General features: G+C 35.6%; 1 protein-coding gene across 3 annotated transcripts; it reads left to right on the forward strand.

Annotated features, from left to right (window-relative positions):
- The first annotated feature begins 540 nt into the window (after window positions 1-540).
- Window positions 541-9,283, forward strand: LOC127873652 (uncharacterized). 3 transcript variants are annotated; one of them, XR_008046314.1, is made up of 3 exons: window positions 541-799; window positions 7,069-7,225; window positions 7,694-9,283. XR_008046314.1 is itself a non-coding variant. In XM_052417542.1 (2 exons), the coding sequence occupies exons 1-2, from the start codon at window positions 601-603 to the stop codon at window positions 7,897-7,899; spliced, it is 405 nt and encodes a 134-aa protein (XP_052273502.1). In that variant the 5' UTR covers window positions 541-600; the 3' UTR covers window positions 7,900-9,283. The 3 variants fall into 3 exon arrangements, 1 of the variants encoding a protein (XP_052273502.1); XM_052417542.1 differs by lacking the exon at window positions 7,069-7,225; XR_008046313.1 differs by lacking the exon at window positions 541-799 and having other exon boundaries at window positions 6,665-7,225.
- The last annotated feature ends 9,774 nt before the right edge of the window (window positions 9,284-19,057 follow it).

Consider the following 19,057-nt stretch of genomic DNA (forward strand, 5'->3'; position numbering starts at 1 on the left):
CGCTAGGGATTTTGGTATTTTTCATTAAAATTTTCAAATAGACAACTAAAAATTACAAAAGTAAAGTATAAATGTGTTCATAGGAAGTTTAGTTAGCTGACAAGCTAGCTAATTTATTCATGTGTTTTGATTCATAAAAACAAAACCGCCAATAAGCAGTATAAAACATACTAAGATAATGTGTTCCTATGAAATTCTGATCTCCAAAATGCGATTAACCCATTTATGTCTAATGAACGTTCCCATAGTTCTAATTTGGATCAATTTATTTCCAAAATTAGGGACATCTAGTATATTTATATCTATATTTAGAACATTTCTTACATAAATTCCTTTAAGCAAACAGCGCAGACCCTGATGAGAAGCCGCATGAATCGGCGTCTCATCTGGGTCTACGTTGTTTGCCAAGGCCTTTTTTCTAGACGCTAGGCATAAATGGGTTAATTTTAATTTATTCCGCAATCAGGTGAGCGATCGATGGACAGACGGCCTCTTGTTAACTCCTTGTAACCGTTTATATCAATAGAGCAATCACGTAAACGCCACTAGGAGAAATTCGTAGACCGGAAAACGCGTAAGAAGTACTTCCATGGTATAATAATGTCATTTATATTGTTGATGTTGATGATACTATGCTTGTCAGATATGTCTAAAACAACGGAGCCAAAGTGTTCTCCTTTCAACTACGAGGAGAAATTGTTGGAAAAGATGGTGAGAATGGAATTCAAAATGGAGCAGGCGTTGAAGCGTATTGATGATTTTGAAGGACTAATTCTCAGACAGAACCGCACAATTCAAGGTGAGTTCATAACTGATTCTTTTTTCTTGCTTCACGTATTCAATATTTGCAAAAGTGACAAAACTTGATTATAGAATAAAAAGAACGCGAAGCAAGAACAGAAATAGTATATATGTAATGATAAAATGCATACTGTTTCTCGGAATTAAACAGAGCAACAAGAACAACATTGTTGCATATCAGCGCGTAACAACATTCTTTCCCAATGGCCTACCACGAACATGGGATATTTCAAAATAATTAATTGTATAATTGGAAACTGTAAAATGCTGTTCTTTAAGGCATATTTGCATCTGGCTCTGGGTGCTATTCATAAGTAACTCTTGTTTACGTTTAAACCGTGTGAGCATGATGCCCGTCATTGGCTTGAATGTAATGAATTAATTATCGTTTTATATTACGTAAATGGTAAAACTGTAATTTTTTGTAAAACAATATGCGGTAAACACTAACTTAATCGACCGACGTCAATAAAAAAATAATAGTCGCCAGTTTACCCTCCGCCCTCATAAGCATTCTTGGAACCGATGGGCGGCGAAAATATCAGTTTGGTGACTAGAAATTTACCTGAGTGATTCTCGTCACGCATCTTTGTCAACACGCATGACTGTTATGTGGCTTGTCAAATTAACCTCGGCTGTCCGGTTATTAGCAAACGAAATAATTTTGATCGAAATATCTCTGTATGTGCACTGGTAGACAATTTAAAGTCAATTCATGCCTGATTGCCTTTTAAAGAACAAGGTTAATTTGCCAAGGGAGTACTGAAAATCAAAAAAGACCTTCTTCCCGCTCCTCTCGCGCTGCGCCGCTTGCATGGCCTGTCTAGAAGCCACAAGCCGTCCACCCGAACCCCAGAACGGTTTTCCCCAGCAAATTGAGCGTACTGGGTATCGCCGTCCTTCGACACTTCCAATATCTCCATAGGGCCACCCCCTCGAAATCCTGGCCTGTATCTCTGCCCAAGGTCTGCCACGCCCGTCCTCTACGCTGCCACCTCCGCTGTCCCCGTCCCTCTTTCGGCGATGTAGTGAAACCACTATCTACCTACAAACAATAAACATTCCGCTAAGTAACAGAAATCAGCAGGAAAGGACGTCCGGTTCGAGAGATGACGGTACTCGCTTGATTAACAGAGCCGCCCGAGGAAGTTCCCATATCCGACCCTCATCCGGCGATGTAGTGAAACCACTTTCCTTCGATGGACAATTACCATTCCGCTTGGCGATTCTCCGGAATATCAAGAAAATCTTCTGCGAGTGACTCTCTCCCCGTTAGCGACGTGCATGCTCCAGCTGCAGCCCGAGCTCTGTTTAACTAATGAATACCATATCGTTTATAGAATAACTTTGATTGTTTGTAAATTCGCAATTTTCTTTTATATTTTCAACTTTAACCTCGAGCTGACAGATTATATTGCCATCGTCGATTTTGTCGATCGGAAACGCTGAAATATAATATCGTGACTTTGAAATAAAGTTAGAAAATACGTTTAAAATAATATAATTAAACAAAAAGAGTTAGATCGTTGTTGTTGCTTTTTGTTACTTGTTTGTCGCATATTCGCCGCTGAAATGTGTGTTATTAATTGCACGTGTCTTTCAACCACACGTAAATGTTTGTAAATAAAATTTATAATACGGGAGATCACATCATTTGTGTCCTCAATTCGCTTACTATGAGTTTATTTTTTTCACCATCGAAATATATGGTATTCAAATATTTTATTAGCAGGCAGTTTGATTTCGACATGCAGTTTTCTTTCGACACATTTGAAAATCATACTTTTTAGCCGCGTCATGCGAAAATAGGTCTTATGACGCATTGGCTGGCGTAGCTTAAGCCCTGTCTGCGCAGTTGCGCAAGATTTCGTGGTCTCATTATGTATCTCCTGACCTACTGCGAGATGCGCAGGCTGAACCATAGCTTCGCTAGTCGCATAAGGCCCATTTTCGCATGACGCGGACATATAAAAATATTTTTGTTTCTTATTAAAGGGACATCTTAGCACAATACTTTTCGATACGAAAATGAAGTCAAACTATGTTATTTATAGCGAACTGGCAAATTTCGGTAGCATTTTAGTCTTTCAAGAACGACTTCAATACTGACTTAAGAGTACGGCAAACATTTGTGGTTAGATTATGAAACGATTTCCGTCTATTCATGACACTATATTTTTCGGTAGTTTTTGTTTCTCATCTTGAAAGCAATACTGTGTTATCAACGTTGATCGAAAGTCTATTGTGTCTTCTCCAGAAGAATTAGTACCGAATCAAAATGCAAAGTATAATTAAAACTTAATACTTATTTTACTATATATAGTAACAAACTTGACTCGAATGCATGTGATAACCTCGACAACTTAAATCCGATGTTTATAATAATAAAATAACAACGATATGCTATTCCGTCCTTTTTTTTGTTATTCCATATTATTTTTATTAATATTTATTATTATTTTATATCGATTTTAAATCACACTTTTTAAAACGATTGTATCGAATGCTAAGGTAACCATTTTCACCAAAAACACGATTTACGAAATCGAATGACTTGTCGGAGCGATTACACAAAGTTGATTCCTAGTAATGCATGTCAAACACACAATCCGAAATAAGTTTTGGATTCGTTCGATTCTAAAATATATTTAACTGTTAAATATAAATCCTCCTCGACGAAAGTGTTGTCCCTATAGATAATCCAGAGAGTCTAGCTAAAACTGTGTTTCGTCACAGAAATAACGTCACATGAGATAGCTACGTCATAAATTGCGTGTTCAAGTGAATGAAAATTAAAGTACGGAAAGCTGGTTCTGTAATAAATAGTACAGATAACGGGGATTTATAGTCGCGGTTGTGTGACGCGCGGTGACGCGCGGTGACGCGCGATGTCGTTCTGTGTTACATTACTGACGCCGTATCTTAGTTTAACTGATTTCCGTGAATTCAACGCGTTTAAACTGGCTCCGTCTATTTATCTATCTTTTCCTTATTTAATGACTTACACGATTTTTTTTTGACGTTACGAATTGAAATGATGACAACGAAATTACAAACGATACAGAAGGGGAGACTATTACACGCGAAGATGCCGATTTGTGCAAAGGTTGCATTATATCAATACATTTAGAAACGTTGTCAATTATGGTATTTTGGTGGTGACATCATGTTGTAACGTATTTGGTTGTTTGTTACATGGTAAACGCGTAGTGCAGTTTTTCTAAAGGGTATAAACGCCATTAATAAGAAATGTAGAATTAAGAACACTAGCAAACACTGATTAACAATGTATTAAATATAAAGTGTCTTAAAACATTACACTTGTTTGTCTTAGTGTATGCAATATAATTTATAAGCAAGATCTCGTGAGTGAAACGCCCAAATGTACTGCGTGCATAATAAACATTTTTTACACATATATGCGTGCAATGTTAACGCCCCTGCTTTCAGATGGGCTAAACGCATCAAAATGTATTGTATCACAAGAGCAATTGTACACGTTGATTGCTTTGTGATGCAAACTATTTGTTTTCCTGTTTTCGTTCTTTTTAGTATTTTATCTAAAGATATTTTTTCGGTCTTAACAACGATGTAAGATAAATTTAAACGAATTTCTTCATGTTTTTAGTTGCGTTGTTTTATTAAAAAAAGAGAGAAAAAACACATTTAAACTCAATTGTGTGTTGCGCTTCAGGCAGTAATGTCAGTTCGCTTTGTATTTGTTATATGGTTTCATTAGCTCACCCAAAAAGAAGAAAATAATTTTGACCTAAGTAAGTTGCAATTGTAAGTTGTGGGTTCACCCCTGTACTCGGTTAAAGACATAGCAGAGTGTGGCAGATATAATAGCAACACATAACATTAAGAACCTTCACCTAAATAATATGTAATATAATAATAACACAGAAAGTAACAACAGATAACAAACTTTGAACTATTTTCGCTAAATCACTTTGGCGTCGAGTTTGGAAAGATATATCCGTATTTGCTATATTTTTGAGGATTTTTTATTCTATTGAAGCAAATAGTCATCAAACAACCATAGTGCTTTTATGGTTATGATTGCAACGACGAAAACGAGTTACAGAGCATGGCAAACCGGGTTTTTCTGATGCTTTTGCGTGATATTCATTCTAACATTAAGCAATATACATATGATAATAATGACGCAGAAGAAGCACCAGGAAGTAATGCAGCAGATACTAATGGTGCGCTGTTCAACTTTGATTTCCCGACATGTGGAACGTTGAAATACCATCCACCTAGAAGCGCACTTTCATGCGTTGTTTGTTCAAATTATTAGTACCCGTATATGTTCGTAAGTTTGAATTATGACAGCATCTGGACTTGAGCTCTTGTTTGCATTAAACAGGATTTTCTTTCCTGTTTGCGTTTCTTTTTGTGTTTGTTTTAATATAATTTTCCGGTCGTTACAGTCATGTTTGACCAGTTTGACTGCATTTGCTTCCTGTCGATTTATATTTTAGTTGCCATTGCCAATTCTAAACTTGGAATACTAATCAATCATATGCGAGTATCTTTCACTTCAGGAAGAAGTGTGATTTTCCTTTTTATTTGTAATATGGTTTCATAAGCTCACCCGAATATACGTTGTCTTAATTCAGTCTTAAAACTCTAAAAACATGATGTGAGAATCGAATACTACCCTCCGTATCTCGCGGTTAAGGAAACGAGCAACACCATTTCTAAATTAATGCAAACAATGTAACAATAAACGAGATTCCTGCAAAGATTAATGTAGTTCCGTTGAATAAATGTCACAATTGTTTGTTTAATGCGTGTTTAAGCACGCAAAGCCGATAGTTCAATACATACTCGCAATGACATTCACTACGCGGGTGGTTACCTTGAAACGAGACATCACACCAAATAGGGCAAGAACTCGATTGCAATAGGCCTTAGGCCATCCTAAATTTTGGTATATGTGTTGCTATTAAAAGAAATGATTAATTATCGACCGATAGGCACGGGATATTCCCAATAAACATGTTTATCACTTGACGCGAGAGTGCGCGCAGATTTCTTATGCTCTAATGTTTCATGGAACATTTTCTGAGAATCGGGAAAAAGTGAATACAAAAAATATATATATCTAATAAATGAAAGTATTGTGTTTACACTAGCGCAGTTGTGTGCTTCACTTCTTAAAATATGTGGAAACTTATTGAAGAAGAACAATAAAATGTATGCAATATGGATATATTTGAATTTGTTTAGTTGCTGTAAGATTTTGAATTGCAATTCTAACTGTTTTTTTCCTCATTTTGGTTGTGTGTGCATTTATTTTTAAGCGTAGTAATGTTAGTAAAACAAAATACTCAGAGCGCATGCATGTGAGGTCATTACGACAGCCTCGTTCTTATTGTAAAGAAAAAGATCGATACCATCAGACGCATGATATGAGGGAACCGTACGATGCACACATAATTTTAGTCTACTATTGTTGTTATCAACGGAAAACGATAATGGAATATGTTTTTAAACTAAATAGTACACAAAGAACTATGACCTATATTTACAATGTATCAAATTATCCAAAGTTAGCGATGTATCTTTACAATATTGTATAACAAATTAGGTAGAAGAAAGATTGTAAGTATGCTTAATCCGGCTAGTAAGAAACAATGTTTTACTGTGTGCAACCTTTGAAGACTGAACAGTGGCAAACGATATGTACAAGAAATCGAGCTGTCTTAAAAAAGCTACAATGGAATCTTGGTAGTTTTACAGATATAGTCAAATAGAAAACCTACAATTACTACTGGAATCATTCAACAGAAAGTTTTAATTCATTTAACAGATATATTAGTAAGCTGGCCTTCAAGAGAATGTGTACGTGCATTCTGTTTCATAATAAAACACTGCCGAGAATCAAAACATCAAAAATAAATTTTAAATAATATTGAAACATGTATATGTGTTCTAATTATGTAATGAGTTCCCAACTTTTTCTAATATTGTCAAAGTGTCGTTCACATGTGCAAATTTGAAAATGCTGGTGATAACTCAATAAAGTACATGTATTCATAATCAACTTAACAATTGCATAGTCCCATCAGGCAAGCAATCTAGGGACTCACGGCTCTCTTACTTACTCTTCGTTGGCGTATATATAAATAGAGCCATCAAGTAATCTCGAACAGAAAGCATTCGTAAACGGTAAACACCGGTAAACGTGTTCTTAGTACGGCGTATGCATAAACATGGCGTTTATATTGTTGATGTTAATGGTACAATGTTTTGTAGTTGTGTCTGAAACAACGGAGCCTGAATGTTCTCCTTTAAACTACGAGGAGAAATTGTTAGAAAAGATGGTGAGAAATGGAATTCAAAATGGAGCAGGCGTTGAAGCGTATTGATGATTTTGAAGGGCTAATTCTCAGACAGAACCGCACAATTCAAGGTGAGTTCATAACAGATTTGTTAACATGTGTAAATATCTTGTTTTCTTGCTTCATGTATTTGAGTGTTGCATCAGTGACAAAACATGATTATAGAGAAAAAACAACGCGGAGCAACAACAAAACTGGTATATATTTAATGAAGAAATGCATAATATTTCTCCGAATTAAACAAAACAACAAGAACAACATTTTGGTATCAGCGTGTAACAAAATTCTTTCCCAACAGTTTGCCACGGCCATGGGGTATTTTTCAAATAAACAATTATACAATTAAAAACAGTGAAATGCTGTTTTTTGCATTTTTGCCATCTGGCTCTGTGTGTTATTTTCCTTTTAAAATATGTATTTCGTGTCGTTCCATGTTCGAACACGTTACTGACATACATGTACCAGTATATATAGCCTTTAAAAGCGTAATAATATTTGCCATGCGAATAATTTGATAAATGTATTATACTTTTTTACAGGCGCTATTGGTACGTTAAAAGACATTGAAGCAAGACTTGATTCCAAACTATCGATGTCCTTAACTGGAGCAACATATAACCGATGGGGTCGATCATCGTGGCCTCATTCGAACAACAGTCTCGTTTACCATGGATTTGCGGCCGGCACTGTATATTCTTTCAGCGGAGGAGCCGCTGATTATCAGTGTCTACCTGCCGAGCCTTAACTGGAAACTGTTGTAACAAGAGCCGACTATATAAGCAACATATACGCGTCAGAGTATGATACACGCGGATCAAGAGCCTTGTCTTCATTGGTAGACCACGAAGTGCCATGTGTTGTTTGTTTCACGAATGCTTCAACAACCATTATGATTTCAGTAAAGAAAACGTGTAAAAATGGATGGAGACTCGAATATCGGGGCTTTATGATGACTGAGCGCGACATTCATGCTAACAATAAGCAATATATATGTGTTGATTAGAACGCAGAGTCGGCTCCAGGAAGTAGTTCAGCCAATACTGGTTATTTAATTACGCTTTCTCCTTAGATGGTCATATTACAATCATTCATAACGTTTATTTATAGATGTTTGTGTTGTGACATATATGGTTATGATTACCATATAAGGTAAAGACGGCCAGGGACCAGAGTCGCTCTGCAATAATAATGGCGCTCTGTTTCACCTTGTATTTCCGACGTGTGGATCATTGAAATGTCCTCCTTTACAACAGCGCATCAGCACTTGCATGCGTTGTTTGTTAAAAAATGTAGGTCACACAAAGATTAGATTACATAACTGATAAATGATTACTTACGTAAACAATTATCTGGCTTTGTTGGTGTGTTGGAACAGAAGGAATCTTTTGTGAGAGAAAATTACTATGAGCTGAACAAAATACCCTTACACAGGTATTCATTTGCGATGTCATTGTCAATGAAATATATTTAATTTAAGCAAACAAAAAGCATTTCAACCGACAGCACGAAACTACAACTTGTTAAACTAAATTACGAATCTTTTAACAAGCCTGTTTCCCTGTTGTCGTTGAGATTATTAGCCATATATTTATGTTTTACCACGCTTCATAAGCGGTAATCTATTCTTAGCTTATACTATGCAATACTGGTACATATGCAATGTCCTCTTCATTTTTGACATACACGTTCATACGTATTATTCATAGTTATTGAAATGTTACATACTCGGAGAACCCGCTGTTGACAACTTGTCATAATTTTATCACTTGAATGGATCACTTTCTACAATTTTTTAAAATTATAATTGTGTTGACATGGAATACACATCATCCGTGCGAGTGGATAATTTGCAAACAAATAAGGCGTTCCTTTATGAAATACAATTTTATGTTATTACTATAACATTTCACACATTTTCTGAATAACAAAAGTTATTAAGATTATTTATTTAACAATTCGCAATTTCAACAATATAAAAGCACTGCTTACATTGTTCATTTGGAGATGAATGCATGTTGCAACCTGTTTCAGTGTAAGTTTAGTAATATGTTTAAGGGTATAAGGCTGTGTTGAATGTTAATTGAATACAACTAAAGTCCTAGTTATACAATATTATATTTAAAGGTTTAATGAGGTCTGCAAAAGTAACAATTGTGTATTGTCCATGTTAATGACTCCATGATAAATATTACTTTTGCATAGTTTTGTATAATAAATATTATTCCATTTAATTCGCTTTTGGCACAATTTATTATGTTTCAAAACGATGTATTATGTTTCAGAAGTGTACCGATTTTTGATATACCACGATAAAAGATGAATTTTTCAAAAATAACTTAAAGATTTGATCTTCCCGGTAGAGAGATGCGCGCTTTCGTCCCAGGCTACATAACGCATACATATTGCATACAAACTTACGCCACATCGTAATATAATTGATTTCCGTTCATTGAACGTTTTTTTTAACTGGCATCCATCTCTCTCTTTATCCTCTCTATTTTTCTCTTATTTATGTAATTACCTACACGAACTTTGGTGTCGTGAAGAACTGAAATGTTGACTTCGAAATAACGAAAAATACATAAGGAAAGCCACAAACACACAATGACGAGACTTTTATCGAAAGTTAACACATTTCAACGCGAAAAAAGTCGATTTGTGCATTATGAGTGACAGCATCTTTTCAGAACTTGAGCTCTTGTTTGTATTTAACAAATTTTCGTATGATTGTATAGGAACAAAAGTAAACATTAGTGAGGGGAGATTTTCTTGATCGTAACACAATGCCTTGTATTAATGCAATTACAAGTATTAGTTTTTATTGATTAAAATATCACGACTGGTATATTACATTACTTGAAACAAGTTGTTAAGTTTTCATATTTTCAGTATATTCAGTAATAAATTTTACTGGGACAAGTACCAGGTAACTACCAATTAACTATAAATAACGCAAGTAGATCGATCATCATCGTCACGTGGTAAAGCCAGGAATGCAAATTGTGCATGCGTAGTGAATTGTATATATTTTATATACATGTATAAAGTGATCAATCAACTTGCGTTATTTATAGTGTGTATATAAGTTATGTCACCTATTTTCGCGATGTACTTCCGATTTCACATCGCAAAATTGTATTACTGAATATACTGAAAATATGAACTTTTTTCAAGTAATGTAATATACCAGTCGTGATATTTTAATCAATATCAACTAATAATCGTAAAGGGTACGGTATTTCAACACTTTTCTTTTTTCGTCAATCGCGGTTGACAAAAAAACCTGTTTTGTAAAATACACATTTTAATTTCTGTAGTGAAAAAGCCAGGAAATAAGTGTTCAAACAATACAGATTTTATTTCAAATATAAATTTGACTATTTTACCGTCTTTTGTCAACATTAATATAAATTGTATTTGATTCGAAAGGATCATTTAAACAAATCCACCGACGTTTACCTAAACAACCTGAGCTTACGGCTTGTTCCGTCTAGTTGTTATTTAATTCGACACGCAAAAACAATGAGATTGTACTATACTGTATTTTGTCAAGGAAATTAAATTGAACTTACAATTCTGTTTTCATATTTTGCCTTTTAAAATAAGAAGAATTGTACTGGATTTAAGCGAACTAGAGGTTTTGATTTACTTGAATAATTTGACTGAAATTGTAATTATCGCTAAACATCCAGTTTAACATTCGTTCTCACCAGTCTCCGCTGATAACCTTACCAAATGTGTATATACCCAACGCCCAGTTATTGGTTATTATATAAGATTTTACTCAGTAAACATTAGATAAGTTATGATTCGTTAGCAATATATTTACCTTCGTCGGCAAACAGACAATGCCATAAAACCTTAAAGATAAAGTCGAATAATGACCAAATTCTAAATTATGAGAAAAATCTATATTCCGGTAATTGTATCGAAATGAATTGTTGTATCAAATATAATTATAGTTTAAAAATACACCATACAACTTGAGCAAACATGTTTAACCACTAAAACTGGTTCCAAGTGTGATATATTATAGCCTTTATATGTGTTTATCCTATATATACAGAGGCGTCGATGGTCATGTAAGCTGTTAACAATTGTTGATCTTGCCATGCCGCGTTCGCTTTACCAGAATAAGGTGTGTGGTATGGTTAAAAATTGAAATCACTGACGCTACAAAAGGAAGGAATTCTTTTTAATATCAACTTCTTTTATAAGAGAACACAAACTATAAACAAACCATGATAGAAACATGGAACGATCAACGTACATCACAAGGGATATAAAACGGTGTTACGTTAAGTCGAACCTCACAGCGGTTGATAATCGCGCTTAACATCTCTGAGGCTCGACTTTAATACCCGAGCCCGAAATCATGGGAGTGTGGTCCGAAGTCACCATACCGAACAGGTGGGATTTCCTCCGGTAACTGCAGCTTCTCCCCACAACCCAAGACCACACCAAATTTGAAATTGGCAAATGAAAATACAACTAAAGAGCAGGAACTTGTTAATTACAAAAATAGCCCTCACTTTCTTAAATCTATTACGTTAATAAGGTGGGAGAGCTGGGAACACGCCAGGTCCACACATAATGCAGATTCAGGCATGATAGGACCTCATGAACTTTAAAATGCGCACACACACAGAACCTAACGCTTACGCCATAATAAATCTGAAACTGAACGCGTGTCTAAATCGGCCACATGAAATGTACATATGCATTCAGAAAATGAAATAAAAAAGTGCTAAAACGTAACGTGTGAATCGGTAAATGATTTTAGTATCGGAAATGCATAAACAATATAAGATTTAAGATTTAAAAGTGAAAAGTACACACAGAGTTATGGACCATCTAAACAAGATATTTATTTTCAAGGTAGCGATGTATCATCATAAAATTGTTTTAAAAGATTAGATGGAAGAACGATATTTAAAATGTTTCGTCCACATAACAAACATTGCTCTATTCTTTACAACCTCTGAAGAGTGAATATGACAAAAGATACGTAAGGGGATTGTGCTTTCTGGAAAGTGGACACATGGATATTTGTAGTTTTCCAGAAATAATCATATGGTAAGGTTAAAATTACCGCTTGAATCACGAACTTATTGCAAAGGAATGTGAGTAAGCTGACTAACTAAACAATGCCTTCTTGCTTTTTGGTTCATAAAAAACGACGAGGAACCCGACATACACTCGGTTTTACTTTTTTTTGAAATGGCAAAATAGATTTCCGATTACATTCATTGTGATTGATCAGACATTAAACAAAACGTGTTGTTTACTAAATACCTTTCATGTATTCTGCAATTATTTTTTTACTTTCTCTTCATGTGAACGATCTAGAGACAGACAACCCTACTGCTTACACTTGGTAACCATATATATAAATATAGCCATCAAGAAAACTCGAACAAAGGGCATTCGTTGACCGGCAAACGTGCTTCAAGCACGATCTTTGTATAATTATGGCGTTTTTATTGTGTTTACGTTTATGGTAGTGTGTTTGGTAGTTGTGTCTGAAACAACAGAGAAGAGTTTACTCCTTCCAACTAAGAGGAGAAATTGTTAAAAAAGATGGTGACATGGAATTCAAAATGATGTAAACATTAAACCGCACAATTAAGGTGAGTTCATAACATATTTGTAAACGTGTTTAACTTGAGTCTTGTTTATGTTACTTCCAGTTAAGCAAAGTGGCAAAATAATTATTGCATAGTTTAAAAACTCATAGAATCAACAAGAAAACCCCCCAGATATAATGAAAAAATCAATAATGCCAATCGAAATTTAAACAAAACAAGAACATTTTTCTGGTAACTCAGCTTATAAAGCGAATCTTTCCCAAAGCCTTACCACTGCCATGGAGTATTTTTTTAAATAATAAATTGACTAATGGCGAACTGCGAGATATGTCGTTTTAAGCATATGTTCTATCTGGTCCGAGGTGGCATTTACCTTATGAAATATTCTTTTGAGTATTAGTATCTGGTCGTTCCTTATCTTATTTCGATGCATACATACATTTACCAATACAACTTTCAAGAGTGTAATAATGTTCGCCATCAATGTAATTTTCCCAATGTGTTTTTTTAAATTTAAATGGGTCATTGGTACTTTATTAAAATGAAGCAAGACTGTCAATGCCCTTAGCTGGAGCAACATATATCCGATGGGGTTCGATCATCGCGTCCTCATTCAAACATCCGTTTTTTGTACCACGGATTTGCGGCGGGCAATTACTATTATAGCTGCGTAGGGACCGCAAACTTTCTGTGCCTACCGGCCGAACCAGAAATAGATCCGGTTGTCACAAGAGCCATGCTTATTACAACTTTATACAGGTCAGAGCACGAAACAAATGAAGCAACAGCCGTGTCTTCATTAGACGACCACGAAATACCATGCGCGTTTTTTGAACGAATTCTACGTAAAACCATTATGATTCCAGCAAGGAAAACGTGTTACAGCGGATGACACAGCAAAATGGCCATGCTCACAGCAAACAATATACATGTTTTGTTAAGGACACCGAGGCAGCAACAGGAAGTAGTTCATCAAATACTAATGGGGCGCTGTTCAACTTGTTATTTCCGACGGGTTGAACATTGAAATTTCCTCCATGTAGTAGCGCATCTGCACTTATAGGGGTATTCCACTACGACCTGATTCCTCACAATTTGTCCCGATTTCCAATATTTTGAGGTCGGGGACATTCGTAGCTCAATCGGCGAAGGTCCTAACTCATTCGTAGCTAGTCGTGTGCCGGTCGTAAGAGATTCCTGCAGATCGCGAGCTCTCGAAAAATCGTGGCCATATTTTTAAACATGTTTAAAATTTGGCCAGGACCTCTTAGACTGATTTTAATCGCAGTTGACTCGGGACAGCGTCGTAGTGCGTTCTTGAGCGTCGTAATGGAATCGTAGGTAATTCGTGACTCAATCAGGAAATAGGTGATCACGTGATCTGTCTACGAATTAGCTACGACTTTGTCAAGACTCTCACGAATTCACCCCGAGTGAGTTGCGAGCCCGCTAAGCTTCTCGCGATTTAGATCAATATCAATAGATATTGGCGCCTTAGTCATGGGTGCGTTCGGCGAGGTCCTAGCCTAGTCGTGACCGATCTGCATCGTTCGTAGTACAGTCGCAGTAGATTCTTACACATCGTAGTGAGGTCGCGACCCTATTCGCAAGACTTCAAACGAACCACACGATTCGTCGTAATTCAATCGTACCAGTGTCGTAACTGAATCGTAGACTGTCACGAGTAATCCCGATTCAATAAATGTGATAAATCGTGGCGAATCGTGGGCTTGTTTTGTAGTGGAATAGGGCCTTTACATGAGTTGTTTGCTACATAATTTAGAGAAAACATGATAACACAAGCGCTAATTGCCGATTACTGTTGTACATTTCTGATTCAAATACAAGTGGATGTTTCTGTTACGAACTTGACATTCTAATTTGCAAATTGCAATGCACTCTAATTGAAAATAAAATATGCTGAAGTAAAATAACAAACAAAGTAGACACAGTGATTTTAAAAATGTGCTTATCACCAGAACGAAGGTACAACTTAAAAACAATAACGAATCTACAACTGTTCATTAGCGTTCACCTCATGAAGCCCTTATTGAAATAGTAACGTAGATTTATTTAAACGTTTTAATACCTCCATTTCATCGGCATTCCATTTTTATGACGACCAAAACGTAAATAAAATTGGGAAAACGCCGAATGTCGTGATAAATACGCCAATGTATTTATTTACTCTCAAAGAAAGTCCGAAGTCTTTCTTTTTTTGTTTTTCGCTTTTGTGCGGCGTTTCTTCATGTCCGAAGTGTTTTCAATTCGTTTTTACGGCGATTTCTCGATGATCAAGCACCGATGTTTGGTCACGTTATGGCTTGTATACTTCGTTCTTGGCATGTCTGATACGTCTCTACTGCAATATAAGCTTTTGAATTGTGACTTCGCTACGCCCTAAAACGCGACAAAATCGCCTCTATTTTTGCTTTAACAAGATTTGTCATACAGCCAAATTTATAGTAAAATACACACTTACCTCGATGACAACTTAAATCCGGTTTTAATAATAATAAAATAACAAAGATTTGTAATTTCATTTTCTGTTATTCCATCCGTTTATCTATTTTGATTTTAAATCACACTTTTTGAACGATTGTATCGAATGCTAAACACTGTCAGCATAAACTCGATTTACGAAATCGAATGTCGAAGCGATTACAATAATTTTATTTCTATCGAAGCTCCCAAGAATGCATGACAAACACAAAATCCGAAAAATGTTTTTGAATCGCTCGATGCTTAAAAAATATTTAACTGTTTAATAAAAACCCTCCACGTCAGAATTGTTGTCCTAAAATCCAGAGAGTCTAGCTGGTTTCGTCATTGAAATTACGCCAAATGAGATACGCCATAAATTGCATAATCAATTGAATGAAAATAAAAGTACGACAAGCTGGAATCTGAATACATTTTAGTGAAGGATCAAAATAGTATGATATGTGATATAAACGATAACACACGGCAGAGCTGGGCCGGACGTCTCAAATCGGCCATAGCCGCATAATGGCCCTCAGGCCGTTATGTTGGCAGCGGGTCGATAATAGACGCCCGGTCCAGCTCTGCCGTGTGTTATTGTCTAAGTAGGATATAGTGTTCTCTTTCAAACAGCGGCTATGAATCAGAGTACTAAACACACGGATCCACCGATCTGTTTTCATTGTCAAGTGACGCGATGCCAGGCGCTAAAGTTCAAAAACGCCAAATCAAGGATTTTGATAGCAAAGAGGAAAACATGTGACAGATAATGGCGGTTTTTTATGTCTGAGCACGACATGCTTACAACAAGTCATGCGCATGTGTTTAAAAGGAGGCCGAGGCAGCGCCAGGAAGTAGTGCATCAAATACTGCTGTCGTGGAATTGAACTTTGAATTCCCGAGATTTCAACATCAAAATATCCTCCATATAGAAACGCCCCTTCACTTGCATTCTTGTTTGTTCCGAAATTTAGAGCACAGATAACGTCCCGGTATAAACATCTTTATCAGTTGAATTTCATTAAATGATATATTTTAGTTGTTTTTTATTACAGTAAAAAAAATGATTAAAAAGCTCATCCGAAATATCCGTTAGTCATTTGTAATTGTATTTTGCAGTGATGCCCGCTGGTTTTCCTAATCCAGTCGTGATTCAGCCTGAACTCGGTTAAAACCACATCGGTGTGGAACGGTATACAGCGTATGTAAAGAACTGACACCTAGCTTACATTTTATATAGGTAAAACCATTCAGAGTACCAAAGAATTATAAACGATAAACATTTGTGTCGCAATAGCACGTGACCACACATTTAGGTCTAGTTTGGAAAGCTATCTGCATCTTCGACAAATTTGAATGTAAAATAATTTTTCCAATGCGATTCTAGCAAAAGTCATCAAGTAACCATACTTGTATTGTTAAAAAGCTGTCTGTAATTTCTGTTTTGCAAATAACTATTTTTTTCCTTTTTTACCTGAAAGTTATATGGGATTCGTTCACAAGTATTGACAAGAGGAATACATAGAATTTCCAAAACATTGTTATTTTTTAATATTGAAATTCAAATTTGCGCAGGTGAATTAAGCTAGGGCAATATTATTTCAAACCATACAAAATATATAATTGTACATTTATCTATTAAAGCATTCTTTTTCAAATCAAGTATAAATTGCACGCGATTCAAAACGTACATTTTGCCCAATCCACGGAAATGTCCGTAAACCAACTCGTAAGTAACTTAATGCAAGCTACAATTAGACAGCGCTTTACGATATCCTATATTTGAAATAAACATCACATTGTTTAATTTTTGTTTAAACATGAGAGAATGGTAATGATGGAATTAAGCGTATAGTTCCTTAACTAGAGTACTGGGTGGGGTGTGCATAAATTTAGACACAATTCATGATACAATGTATACATGTACTTTCTAAAAGGAAATAAATTCTTGTTCGTATCTACTTTTAATACTTACAGAACACCAAATATGAATATAAAACTTACAAAATTGGGATCACGGCTTGTTAAAGTTCAATTTGACAATTTGTTCATATGACGTGCTACTCTCCTAATGGTGATTACTCAATATATTTGATGTTTGTTTTTCAATCAGGTAAGCGATCGATGGACAGACGAACCTCTTGTTTGCTCCTTGTAACCAAACATATAAATAAAACCATCACGTGTACGCCAATACAAAAAATTCGTTGACCGTTATACGTGTTAAATTGCGTTTATATCGTTGATGTTGATGGAACTTTGTTTGTCAGATATGTCTGGAACAACTGGGCCAAAGTGTTCTCCTTTCCATCACGATGAGAAAATGTTGGAAAAGATGGTGACGATGGAATTCAAAATGGAGCAGTCATTGAAGCGTATCGGTGATTTTGAAAAGCTATTGTTCATACAAAACCGCACAATTCAAGGTGAGTTCATTTATGTGTTAAAATGTTTATTTTTAATATTCTTTCTCTTATTTTATACGTACGATATTTGATATAAGATAGTGACAAAAATATTAATTATATTGTTTCAAAAGCATGAAACAACAAAAAGGAAAAAAATGTATAATGATAAAATCACTACTGTTCATCCAAATTAAATTAAAACTACCACACAATATTTGTATCCCAGCAAGTACAAAAGCTTCCCAAAAGCTTGCCACAGCCACGGGGTATTTACCACCTAATCAATCGAGCAATGGTAAATTTTGAAATGTGTTTCTGTATTCATATTTGTCTGTCTGGTTATGGTAGTAACTTTTCTTATAAACATTTAAGTAAAAACTAGTTTCTTAGTTATTAGTTATTTCATCTCGACACGGATATCAATTTACCATTATAATTTGCACGAGAGCAATAATGTTTGACATACATGATACTTTTCTCAGTGTATAATTGTTATTTTGCAGGCGTCAATGGTACTTTAAAAGACATTGAAGCAAGACTTGATTTAAAAATGTCGATGTCCTCCATTGGAGCAACATAAATCCGATAGGATTGATCGTCGTTTCCTCATTCGACTACGAGTCTCGTGTACCATGGATTTGCATATTATTTCAGCAGAGGGGCTGCAGACTATTAATGTTTACCGCCGAGCTTGAACTGGAAACTGTAGTCACAAGAGAAGACCATCTTAGTAACATAATCGGGTTCCAGTACCACACACGTAGCAACAGCACTGTCTTCATTGACAAACCACGAAGTACCATGCGCTGCTTGTTTCACAAACGCTAGAACAACCATTATGATTCCAGCAAAGAAAACCTGTAACAGCGGATGGAGACTCGAGTTTCGCGGGTTTCTGATGACTGAGCGCAGCAGTGATGCTAACAACAAGCAGTATACGTGTGTTGACCAGGGCGCCGAGGCGGCTCAATGAAGTAGTTCAGGAAAGATTGAAGACGCCTTTTTTAAAGTTTTGTCGGACCTTTTAGCTGTATAGGAATAAAAATAAACATAAGTGAGGTGAGATTACCAAGAGTGTAACTCAAACAGCAATGTTAGTGGAAACGTAATAACTTGAACAGGAAAAAAAAAACACATACACTATGTTGTCAATGTTTTAAAAACAGTGTTGACTGCCGGTACAACGAAAGTACAAATTCTTTTAAAAAACATGGAATCTGAAAGTATTTCACTCTAGCTTTCGTTTTAACCTTTTGATTGTCTTTAAGTTATTCAAACCACGTTTTACATGATCAGAAAATTCGTTTAAAAAACATACTTGTATGTTCACACTCCCCTTTATCCTTGTGTATGTTATTAAAAAATGGCGACCTTTCATCAGGCCTAATATTTTGTTTTTGCAAATACACTTTGCCAGTCATCCTGA

The sequence above is a fragment of the Dreissena polymorpha genome, chromosome 3, assembly GCF_020536995.1.
Source record: "Dreissena polymorpha isolate Duluth1 chromosome 3, UMN_Dpol_1.0, whole genome shotgun sequence".
In the NCBI taxonomy this organism is placed as follows: Eukaryota; Metazoa; Mollusca; class Bivalvia; order Myida; family Dreissenidae; genus Dreissena; species Dreissena polymorpha.

Coding starts and splice junctions, on each gene's coding strand:
- LOC127873652 (XM_052417542.1), top strand. CDS start 601: ATGTCATTTATATTGTTGATGTTGATGATACTATGCTTGTCAGATATG. Junction 800..7,693: donor ACAGAACCGCACAATTCAAG/GTGAGTTCATAA, acceptor ACTTTTTTACAG/GCGCTATTGGTACGTTAAAA.